General features: G+C 37.4%; 1 protein-coding gene across 1 annotated transcript in view; it reads right to left on the minus strand.

The window, feature by feature from the left end:
- LOC110167054 (dmX-like protein 1) overlaps positions 1-12,478 on the minus strand; it is a 55,218-nt gene that overhangs the window by 41,734 nt on the left and 1,006 nt on the right. The window contains exons 2-12 of the mRNA XM_055161950.1: positions 12,005-12,153; positions 11,288-11,506; positions 9,182-10,440; positions 7,525-7,783; positions 6,179-6,312; positions 5,486-5,672; positions 5,274-5,384; positions 4,622-4,791; positions 3,685-3,782; positions 3,408-3,573; positions 1,633-1,761 (exon numbers count right to left, since the gene is read on the minus strand). Of these exons, the coding sequence (XP_055017925.1) occupies positions 1,633-1,761; positions 3,408-3,573; positions 3,685-3,782; positions 4,622-4,791; positions 5,274-5,384; positions 5,486-5,672; positions 6,179-6,312; positions 7,525-7,783; positions 9,182-10,440; positions 11,288-11,506; positions 12,005-12,153 (2,881 nt within the window). The remainder of the gene's footprint in view (positions 1-1,632; positions 1,762-3,407; positions 3,574-3,684; positions 3,783-4,621; positions 4,792-5,273; positions 5,385-5,485; positions 5,673-6,178; positions 6,313-7,524; positions 7,784-9,181; positions 10,441-11,287; positions 11,507-12,004; positions 12,154-12,478) is intronic.

Genomic DNA, 12,478 nt, shown 5'->3' on the forward strand with positions numbered 1-12,478 from the left:
TCATGCAGGGTAGTTTTCAAGTTAACAGCTACTTCTTAGCTTTGTTTATGAGACATTGGCAATTCCAGGGCTAAAACTATCAAAATGATTCAAGGGAAGGTGTATGGAGTTTAAAAACACAGAGGAGCGCTTTCTGTATTACCACATGACATCACAAGGTGGCACAATCTGGGAGAAGAACTAAACACAAAATATGCAGGGTTTGTGAGTTAAACAAGGGTGAATGAAACAAAACACAACTTTAGGCATGTTTATAATGAGAAAACATATCAGAAAATAGTGTAATACGGGCCATTTAAAAAAAACTAATAGCAACTAACTTAAAAAACAAAAACAATATATTAACATTGTCCTGATGAAAATTACAGAATTACAGAATTGACAGCCAAGTCATTCACTATCTCTTTTTAAATATCTTTTCATCTCATCCTAGCAAAACAATTGTAGATCATTCTCTTGATGCACTGATACACAATTTTATTTATTTTTTCAGTTTTTTCACTGAATTAAAAATAATTTTCTGGCATAGGTTGGATCTAGGAACTTATTGTTACTTTTAGTACATTTTACACACCGTTCCACCATTTTAATTAGGCTTATTGATGGCGGAAATAAAACCTGTATAGGAACAGTCCCAGCAGCAGAAGGTAAAGCAGACGGTAAAAGCTAGCAAAATTGAATTGGTAAATAGAGGGTGCTATTAAACAAATGCTTAGTCCCTGCTTTTGTATTTAAAATATTTGTTACAACTGCAGTGATTCTGCCTGAACCCTTCCCAAAATGCATTGTGGTGTTTTATCTCTATAGCAATCCAACAAACTGAACAATGGAGAGAGACATCCTGCCACACCAACAAACAAAAGGGCAGAACCACTAACATTTCTCAGAACAGCTCTATTGCTTTACAACCCACTGTCTCCTCAAACAAACTTATCAACAAACTTAATAAAGCTTCCTTCCTGGTCCCTGTATCAAGAATTCCACCTTCAGGGAGAGACAAGACACACAGAGAGAAATAGTAGGACTAATTGTTGTAAATAATCTTCTGGTACTCCGCATATTCCAATCAAATCAAAATATTATACACATACATATATCACATGTGGTACCTAGTGCCTCCGCTCAATTTAATTTTTCTCCAGTGACTATGTCAGGAATCAGAATACACTAGACCCCGGAAGCTGTAGACAGCACACCGGTCAATGAGCAAAGAGCTGTGAAGCCATGACGTCAAACTCAAGCGCCTGTCTGGGTCCCTTTTGTGGTACAGCACAACAGTAAAATGTTGAGATGGATGTAGACAAAGTCATACATTTTGTGTTGGCAATGTTTCCCGAGATCGAGGATTTAAAGCCGCAACAAAGAGAATGTTTGGTGAACTTTATCAATGGGAAAGACATTACTGTCCTCCTTCCTACGGGATTTGGCACATTACATATGTCACGAAGAAAGAACAGTGATTGTTTAAATAAAAAAAAACTACCCGCCTACTGTCGAGTGAACAAATCATAATGCTGCAAGGTCAGACGGTTTCCACGAAGTGAAACCAGCAGATGAATCAGGCTAAAACAATATATTCTTACACAATCAAATGCAAATTATGTTTTTGTTTAAATATAAATCTGCACAAACCTGTTTGTCTTGCCCTAGAACATGCCTCTGTAAGATCTTCTTGTAGGTGGACGCCGTCTCAAACTCAGATTCATACAGTCTGGAGATCACCAGAGCCAGTTGTAAATCTTGCAATTTCTCGACACAAACCTGAAAGAAAAATCATTTTGTTAGTTTTCCTTTTGGCCAGTGAAAGAACACACAGAACACCCAATAAATCACATTAAATAACATTGCTTTAGTTGTTCTTTGCAGGCTATACAATGTGAGATGCATCTGAATGAAGCTACATTTAAGCCACAGGGAGAAAACAAAGTCACTGTGCTGAGGCTAATTTCCATAAATGGCCTAAAGGAAGGTCCAGTTTACTCACATGGTTAAAACAATAGAAGCCTAATAGAAGTGCACCAGAGGCAATATGGACAGATAGAAGCTGAGAGCATCAAAGGTTAAATCAACAAGATGACCTCATAATGTCCTTCAAAGGGCAGAATAATAATGTGCAATCTCCCTTTTTCAAAATGTGGCATCGTTTATAGGTTATAAATGTATTTTAAAAGCCAATATGGTCTGTAAAATGCTATGTATGTTTGTATGTTGGTATAGAAAGCATCACAGTATAGAATTTTAGTGTTATGATTATTGTGAGGAGAAACATTATGATTTTACAATTACTGATAGAATGGTCAAACAACAATGATCTTCAATACCACATTCACTTACATTGTTTAATAGAGTGTAACAAAGTATGTGAATAGCTACAGGCAGATAAAGAGCATTTTATTTTATGAGGGAATTGAGTTGAAACTAATTGCTTCTAAAATCGTATTATATTTATACATTTCTTTTAATTTTTTGTTCTCATACTAATATACTCCCCTGAATAGTGGTCATTATCAATTAACAAATTAAAAGATTCATTTTAACATGCCAAATGTCTGTCTGTTCCCCACTGCCATTATAAATACTTAATTAATTCCTAAAAATGAAAGCACAGTGTCATTGTATGCCAATCAGATACAGCTTTTAACATGCATTCTGCCAAGTGAACAAAACAAATATGGTAAAGGCTGTCAATATGATCCAGGAATTTTTTGTTTTTGTTTTACCATTATTTCTTCAACTTTAACAAATATACAGTACATGAATTAGGTAGCAGAGTAAAGCGTTCTATTGACAAGAGAATAAAATAGAAACGCACCAAAAATTTACTTATTTTCTCTATACCACCATTTGTCAAACTGTGGTATGTTTCAATATTTGTTTTATTTAGAGACAAATATATTTGTTTTTATTTTTCTTAAAAAAGTGCAATGTGCCGCATTTCTAATGGAGGGTCCACGACCTGTTTGTCTCCATGGAAATGTTGTTGCTTTGTCTAGAACGTTCCACAGTATAGATTAAACCAAACACAGGAGAGACAAGCAGGTTACAGCCCTATGCTACATTACAGTTCAGATCTGTGGAGAGTTGTCCCTATTCACAGAAGGAATTATTATGTTTTTGAGCAATAGAAACACCCATAATGAATAAACGCCAGATGGATATGTTTAATGTCATACCATGGAACATTACAGACAAAGCTCCATGGCGACAAGCAGTGAGACTCCACCAGAAAAACTGTGCACTGCACATTTAAGGTTTATCATTATTTAGAACTAACTTATCTATAGTTTAGTCATTTTAGAGTATGATTATTTAGTCCTGATAAAGTCCGGTGGTACTCAGAAAGCCAAATAGTATCTTGAGGGTGGTACTTGGTGTGAAAAGTTTGAGAAGCATTGCTCTATACTTGCCTCCACAGCGTCTTTGAGAGATCCAGCAAGAAGGAAGAAGGCAGCAGAGTGTTGGAACCGCTGCTTCCCCAGTAATGAAAAGGCATTCTTTAGAGCAGCCTTTCTCCACCGGTCCTCTGTGAAATTGTGGCTGAAAAATTCTGTCATTTTGAGATTCTTTTGAGATCTGCAGGGAAATAGGATAGTAGTTCAGTTTTCAGTACCCTGACAGGACACAATTTGTAAGTGAAAGCCACATATTTCTGCAAAATTCAAGTTAATATTGAGTTTTTGGTACCTGTATAAGCCCCAGACGACTGCCTTCTTTTTCATGGCAAGATAGAAAATAGCTGCATCCAGTGGATCATTGTTTTTCTGAAAAGTGGACTTGGCAACCTGAAAAAAAAAAAAAAACATAATTGAAAAATGAAATTGAGTATATTTTAACCCAATTACCAGCAATCTTTTGTAATGGATGTTCAGTGTTTTACAATTTGAGGAAGCATAGTGCACAGATGTGGGTTGTAATGACAAAATAATTATTCTCTTTCTTATAGTTATCACGATAAACAATTTTGGTGATCCAACAGAAATGTGCTAAAAGGAGTAAATGTATTCGTTGAGGTTTAGGTGAAAATATGAAATCACAAAAATGTTGAAAATAGCAGTATTTTCAAATAGAAATTTATTTAGTTCGTTCCATTTTAATCTTTTTAATGAGTTGTTTTAGCTATTTTTTTTTTAGATTTACCAGATATTCAAATTTTAAAACAGCATTTACAATACTATTGATAATTTAATACACTATAAAAAGTGCTATATAAAAATGTGACCATTTACCATAAAGGATTTCTCAGACATGGGAATGAAACAAAACACAACTCCAGGTATAAAAACATGGAAGAAGTGAGAGCTTCAGGGGATAGTATCTTAGTTCAAAGTCCAGAACAGGTGCTCCTCAAGCACAAGGCTTCGTCAGTGCATATCAGGGCATGCTATGTCCTGATAAAGCCACTACCTGTGTCGAAATGCGTAGGCTTGTTCCATATAATTATTAAAGGACTTTTTTTTACTTTGTATTCTATAAGTTTTTATGTTACAAGCTTGATCATCTTCACTGTCTGAGAACTCCAGGTATGTTTTTTGAGAAGGTCACAACATTATAAGAAGGCTAAAAGCTCACAAAAACAATTTTGTGTAATAAAGGATATTTAGTATCAATCAGAGGTACAGACCTTCTCGATACACCTGCGGAGCTTGTTGGTACTGCGCAGCCACCAGCCCACCCCCATGGACCTGAGCTCAGGCCAGGTAGGCTCATCCTTTTGTAGAGCAGGCAGCATGTTCAGCAGCTCCTCCTCAGCGTCTGAGTGAAAGGCCCACGCGTAATGGCAGGTGGACAGGCCTGACAGGGGGAAAAAGACCGTCAATACCCTATAGAATGACAACAGACAATACAAATAGTATTTTCCCTGTCTCTACCGTCAAAGTGCTTGTAGAAATTTAGATATCAGGAAAAAAGCTACTTTCCTATAGGGGTGCATTAACATAAATATTGCATCAAAACTGGGACTGAATTCATCAATCCTGGAGCACAGATCAGGACTAAACCAGGACAACAGCAGAATAAAAGTTAATAAAAGTCTTGAACTGAACAGCCAGGAAAAAAACAAGGTCACAACATCAGTCTTTACATGGCTGATGCAAGAAATTATAATAATTGCTGCTTTTGAATATATATATTGACAAGTATATTGTCTATAGACTTTGTATTTCAAAAACATCATGTTATAGTTTCAGGGAATTCCTAAAAATAAGACTCAAAATCTCTCACTCAAATTTTCTACCAAAGCATACCCTTTAAAGTGTTTTTTTTTTTTTTTTTACCTTGTCGTCGCAGCTGTAGTCTGTATGCAGGTGGAAGAGAGGTAGACAGGAATGTATGAAGTCTGACGGCCAATAAGAACTTCAGTCCACACTCATCCAGCGTCTCCCCTCCTGGACAAACATGACTTTGCTTATTTATTGATTTAAAACTAAATAAGTAGTATTATTGGAGTAGCATAGTATTATATATAGTATTCTTGTTACTGTGGTACCTTTATTCTTGTCCTGACAGTCCTTCAGGTCAGTGCTGGTGGTTGCTATGGTGTCAGCCAAAGCCATGAGGGACATCTGCTCCATTCGAGTGAGTCCGGGTAAACTGGAGTGGAGGAGGTGGCTGGACAGAATCTGAGCATGTTCTGGTCCAAAGTAGGTTGGACTGTACTGGGACAGGTCTATCACCTGGAACGGAACACTTTTTAGATTTCACTCAAATGTTCAATGTTAAAATGTTAGAATGAAGTAGCAATAGAGCTCACTGTGTTATGCTATTGATGACAGACTTTTGCAAATAAATACACACTTTTATTACCCATTGTTTTTGAGCATAACTGGCCTTTTCTGTTTGTAATACTGATATACTGTGCACATTACATTTACATACTTTATGGCGGGAATCTACTTTGTAACCGCAGATGCCCAGGGGCAAAAGTGAGGATGCCAATATGCACCATCAACACCTCCATCCACTCATTCAAACATCACATTCATACTAGGCAATGTGGGTGAAGTGTCTTGCCTAAGGACACAACAACACAATGCAGTAGAGCCACTGTTACCCCACCGTGTACTATTCCCAGTGGTCTCCCAGGCAAGTACTAACCAGGCCCCACCCTGACGAGATCAGGCATTAACAAGCAGGTATGGCCATATAATTAAACACTATACACTCCAAAATCAAATCAGACCTTGTTCCCAGTTTCCTCTTGGTCATTCTCCAGAGTGTCCAGCTCTCCTAAGGTGGGGGTGTGAAACAGCTCGTCGTAAGCGTCTGTGTGGCTGGACCCGTGCCCACTGTCTCCACTCACACTGCCAACTTTATCTACACGAGGCAAAACAAAACACACATTTCATTCACATTTCATTAGGACCATTTTCAAATGATACCTCTGATGTATTCTGATTCCTGTGTGCTTTTTGCATACAATTACGTAGTATAAAGACTTCCATCACCACATTCCACTTCTATTTTGATTTATCTTTTACCTCATAATGATGATGGATTTTATTTTATTTTGCTCAATTAAAACTGGCTTCAATGTGAATTCTCTGAACACAAAAGCATAAACAACACAAACTTTTTTCAGTGAAATTTAGAGGAACAAATTTGACTATTTTTCTGTGTTATTGTCTGTACTCTGCTCCAAACCACAAGCTTTTACTGGCAAAGGGTTGGCTCGGCAAGCTATTAATCGCTCTGTCCTCTTTACACTGCTCATATACACACACGCACACACACACAAACACACACCAATACACTCTTGGCACCACTTGTTGTTATGTTAATTAAGAGCTTTGAAAGAACTAGATCATGTCCAGATTTGTATGCAGCTCTAGTACAGACCCTTTAAAAATGTGTAAACAAAAACATTCTAAATTCCTTAAAGCAGCTGGAGGCAAAAGTGAAGAGCAACATAATATGATCTCAAAGGGGAAACTGGGATAAACATCAGAATATCACAAAATATGAAATATCAAGGGAGATTTGGCAAATAAACCACTCCAAAACATGTGAGTGATATCAGAGCCCAGTTAAAAAACATTTGCAATAGTGTACAGTAGTGTTACTCTATTTGTTAACCTAAAAATAGATTTTGAAAGACCTTAACCATTTTACCAGAGCAAAAATCCCAGATTTTTAGGTTTTATTTGACAAGTTGATCCCTTTACAGTTTACATATTTAATCATAAATTATACTTTACTTACTATACTTTATGAAGCTCAAATACAATTTTGAGGTTAGAACATTTTATGTTTCCATCGTTCTTCACAGAAGTAAATTAACTAATGTGTACCTTGGAAATTCAACATTATTATTTATTTTTTGTTACAATGTCATACGCTCATTAGCATTTAGATCTGCTCATTGGTTAATTATTGAAAATATATTATGTCAGCTTCACTTTGGCTCCATTTGCCTCCATTTCAGAATTTTGAACATTCTGATGGGATTTTAAAAAAGGTACCAATAGGTATTAATCAAAACAGTATACACGCTGTTATAATTTAGTGCAGGTTGATCCTCATACACACCCGGTTTCTGGGCAGTGTCCTCATCAGCTGCCAGTAGAGCATACAGAGGCAGAGGAGGCACAGAACTGATCTCGGTGTAGTCTGGAGACGACTTCTCACTTTGACTAAAGATCTTCAAGTCTCTGGCTGTGCTGCCTCCTGCACTGATGGTCCGAGAGCGCACACGTTTCTCTGGATGTGTGTCTCTGTCCTTCAGTGACACAACCTCTCCTGCAATGCACTTCACCAGATGTGAGAGAATGGCTTTGGCACGGTGGACCTAGAAACAAAAAATACGGTATTAAAACTTAATTTGCACAAACAGAAACAGCTTTTCCAATAATGCAATAAACGAGCGTAACTATCTCCCAACTGAACTAAAAATCCAAACAAATAGTTTATACTTTGCAGTGACATCATGCTGGGGGTGTTCTACATGTATGTGTATCAGTGGAATGTTCAGCAATTACCATGGAGGCTCAATGCACATACTATTTAGAGGCTAAAAATTCTACAAAAAATACAAAATTGATTTAAACAACACATTTTCAGGAGCCTGTGATCAATAAGAGTGTTCATGATCTTGTTTAGCTGTTTGATTGAACAAAAAGGTGAGAGTCACTAACTGAAAAATACTGAGAGGCACAAATCAGCTCACCTGTAGTTCCAGCTAAACCAGTTTTTACGGTTAGATTAATAAACCTCAGATTAAAATCTAACAAAGGCTCAGACAGTGCATACCTACAGTTAGCATCACACCCCAGGGAATATTGATGACACCAGCTGCAAAGAATCAATACAACTTTTTCTGTGGAACTTTAAAAGTGTTGGTGGAATAACTAAACCTTGCCAGCACTGATAACAAGGTGCAATACCACACACTTTTAAATGTACAGTATGTAACACTAGTATATTGTATTTTTTAAAACTATGGACTGATGTAATAATGAAACGTAGAAATGACAAGTTAAGATGTATTTTATAAAGATGAAGTCAAATCATGATTGGTTTTGTAAATCTAAAATGCTTATTGCTGAGATTTGTGGTTGTATTATACATGTGTGATATCATGTGTGGACAGTGTAAATTGTACTTAGTGTTGAGTAATTCATTATTTCAATTTTATTTTATTTTAAATTATTTTAGTTTTTATCTATCGTATTCTTGACTGAAGATAATAGCATTGTACAATTTATTTCTGTAAATCAGGGACTGCAGATGGAAACTAGCTGTTTAGCTCTAATCTGGTGCAGAACATCTGTTTTTATTATCTTAATGTCTCTGTACATCGTCCCTTCAAATAAAGACTAATTTAAACTAAAAATAGGGCTGCATAATATACTGCAATCAAACAAAAACACAATTAGAGTTGGTACAAATATCAAGTTGCAAAGGCTGCAATTATTTAGACAATAGAATAGCCTCTACAAAGAACAGAAAATAATTTGTTTTATAGAAAAACATTATACGTATAATTCTGAAATTCACTGTATTATTGTATTAGCACTCTGAACAGAATGCTACTTTTGAAACATATATATCACAATTGCAATCCTTGTCGGAATAATCGCAATTTTATTTTATTTTTTGTCTTAAAACTGTGCAGCATTAAGTAAAAGGGCTGCACAAACAAAATAAGAAGATAAGAACATTCAAAACTACTGCCTTGATAACTCACCTTCCCTAAATCCATAAGTTCCAGTAACTGAAATGGGTGGTACTGGGGCAGAGTGGGGAAGAGGTTGTGAGCAGCTTCAAAGAGTCCTGAGTCCTCCATTTCAACAGGCAGATCATAGGCAGTCTTTTTCCCACTGAGTTTCTGCGCTAAACTCATCATTGATCTCATAGACTGCTTTTTTGTGAAAACTGAAGATGGGGCGAAGGGAGTTGTAGCTGTAGTTGACTCCTCTGTAAATTGCCGGACAGCAGAGGAGATGGAGGAGATGCTGCTGCTGATGTCTGTGTCTGGTATAGTTAACACTGAAGGTTGCGGTGGTTTAGGCGGTTGCCATTGGGAGTAAACATGCATTTCACAGTCCATTCCCAAAACTAGGATCCCATCTCGAACCCAGGATAGAGAGACAGGGATAGGTAGTGTGCCCTCAACAGAAGATACAAGATTCACAGTTCGAAGTAGTACCAGTTGAGATAAACAGTGGTCTTTGCTGCCATAAGATGAGAGACCTAGCTCGGGAGGTTTACCAGCCAAAAGTCCATACATAAAAATCTTTGTTCCTATACCAACTGTAAGAACATGCGATCCATTTTCCTGTGAAACCCAGTCCATATGAACCAAACTTTTACCAGACCATCCATTACAATTCTCAGCAGGTATAGTATAATCCATGGTGCAATTTGGGAGATTTTCAGGTGTGATGTTGTTAATGTCATTGGGAGTTAAGGGGTCCACATTGTCCAGGACTATGGTCTGTTCTAGGATCCACTGAGCGCCTCCTGTGGACTCACACTGGAAGATGCCAATATGGACACTGGGAATTTTGTTGTTGGTAACGTGTGGGCTGGGAGGGGCATTTAGACTGTGCTTGATGGTAAGATTTGGAACTAAGTGCGTACTGTTGACGTGAGGATGCGGGGAGGACATTAGAGAGGGTGGAGTCAAAAACGTGTTTAAACTGTGAAGAGGAGCCGAGTTTAGAGGAGAGTTTGTCTTGTGTTTGTACGCCACAGCTATCCGCCCTGTGTGGCAGCAGCTGACCTCAATGGGAGACCCCGGTAAAGTGACTGCGCTGTTGTTTGGAAGATCTTGTTCTACTTGCAGAGGCCACTCCTCCCACTGGTATTGCTGCTCCTCTGCCCCGGGGGTATCAGAGGGCGTAACACTGCACCTCCAGAATCGAACTGTCCCATCAGAGCAGGACGTGGCAAGGAGGTAAGGCACACCACCCGCAGGCAGTGAACAGGATGCACTGAGGTGACCTGGGGGAAGCACATAAATACATAATAATCAAATTGAAAAAGGCAGAGCGGATATAGGATTTTATTTCATATTTTATAATCACTGGCATTGCCTATCTGTATTCCAAGTCGCCCTGTACTAAATATCAACACGGTACTATATTGTTCTTCTAGGCAATTTTGCATATTGTGATACTTTTATATAAATTGCCAAGAACATTTGTTGCTGCTGGCTCCTGCAATAAAGGCTGAATCTGCTGAGTTCAAAAAGCAAGTTATTCCTGAATCAATTATGTTCCAAAACACAAGAGGAAATAACTATTCAGAAAACTTTTCATATAAACTTCTATTATATTGCCATATGGGGATCTATGGGGTATCCCTATATGACCATACTCTTTTCAGTTTAGTTGCTATTTAGGGATATTCTCATCTTTGACCACCAAGAATACACTCATGTTTAGTGTATATTGTAAGGTGTGCAGAAATATCATTTAATGTGATGATATAGTATTGATATTGTGAGCTGCTGTATTGATATATCGCCAAGAGTATTATTTGGTACATTTTACTCAATTATTTTGTTACAGTGCTACAGTTTTGTTGCTTGTTCAGAGGGAGGAAACTTGTTTATGCTACACATTTGAATATAGTCACTGTTTTGATGATTACAATGGGTGTGTTTCATATTCATTTTGCACAAGAAGTGGTTTATCAAAGATTTTAGTATCACAGTCATGATTTTGCCATAATTTTGTTTTGAACCGTATCAAATCGATTTGAAATGTATCAAACTGAAAGTGCACTGTATCGAGATTTGTATCGTATTGGCAACTTCTTAATGATACCCAGCTCTAGTATATCGTACCTGCTGCCGGCCTCACACTGATGGTCTCCACTCCCACAGGTAGGGGAAGCTCTTGGCTGTAGACCCTCTGGGAGCTGAGGCTGAGGCGACAGGCGCTCTGCAGGTTTGAGGTGCACGATTTACTCTTCACTGTCACTGGAGGACACACTGAATCAAAATTAAACTGGGAGTTGTTGGTGAAGGAAGATTTAGACGGGTCCTTCTCTGCATTTGTCTCCTCTGTAAAGACACAAAGAATAGAATTAGGGCTGAACAATTTGGGAAAAAATATCCAAGCATTGCAATAAGCTTTGTGATTTATGTTTTAATAAGGATTTAATAGGATTTTGTTCCAAGTTTGTTCCAAGTTCTCATTTCTCTCAACACATCCAAAAGAACTGACTGAAGAGACTGAAATATGTTTGCACAGATTTCAACTTTTTTTTTCCAGATTCTATAATGGAGTGCAAAAGGCAGTTTTTCCTACAGATTACATTATACTTTCCCATCAAATATCCAAAATGTAAATTCATAATAGTTGACCCTGATAGTGACGAGACCCAAGATCTCACTATATTATAACAAAACCCCACATTTTAACAATATCAATTTTAGCTAACTCCCATCTTTATGAAATATTTTTGGCCTATACATTGTTGTGATGTCTTTTGAATCCCAGGAAAAGAATGAACAAAACTATGCAATACTGACATAATACAAACTGGGAACTGTACTCACCCATACTGACAGATAGAGCATTGAGACAGAGATGCCACATGTGGAGCAATGATCTCCCTGTCCCTGTTAATTCTACCACCACCAGGAAAAAACGGGCTGAGAAGAGTGGAGGACTGGAGCCTGCAGAAAAACATAATGCAAAAACACAGCTATGACATAACAGGCTGCATTCAAGTTACATCACAATATTCAAGACTGTCTATCTACAGTTTCAGAAGGTTTGAAAATTGGGACTAATGCCATAGTGCTTAAAAATTTAAAACATAATAAAAAGTCTAATCCCTAACAAATAATGATAAGATTTAACATATGTGATCATACATTTCTCCTAGAGAATTACTAAGACCAACACACAAGAAAACATGAGGCGCCACGATGTGTCATATGCTGCGCGTTGTACCCACGTGTCAACACACACGCTGAACTTCACGTCTCTTAAAAAGGCTTTAACATAACTTTTGCTGTGTTATAAAT

Source organism: Boleophthalmus pectinirostris, unplaced genomic scaffold (genome assembly GCF_026225935.1).
Source record: "Boleophthalmus pectinirostris isolate CB_2022bp ecotype Guang Dong unplaced genomic scaffold, ASM2622593v1 HiC_scaffold_4, whole genome shotgun sequence".
NCBI classification, from domain to species: domain Eukaryota; kingdom Metazoa; phylum Chordata; class Actinopteri; order Gobiiformes; family Gobiidae; genus Boleophthalmus; species Boleophthalmus pectinirostris.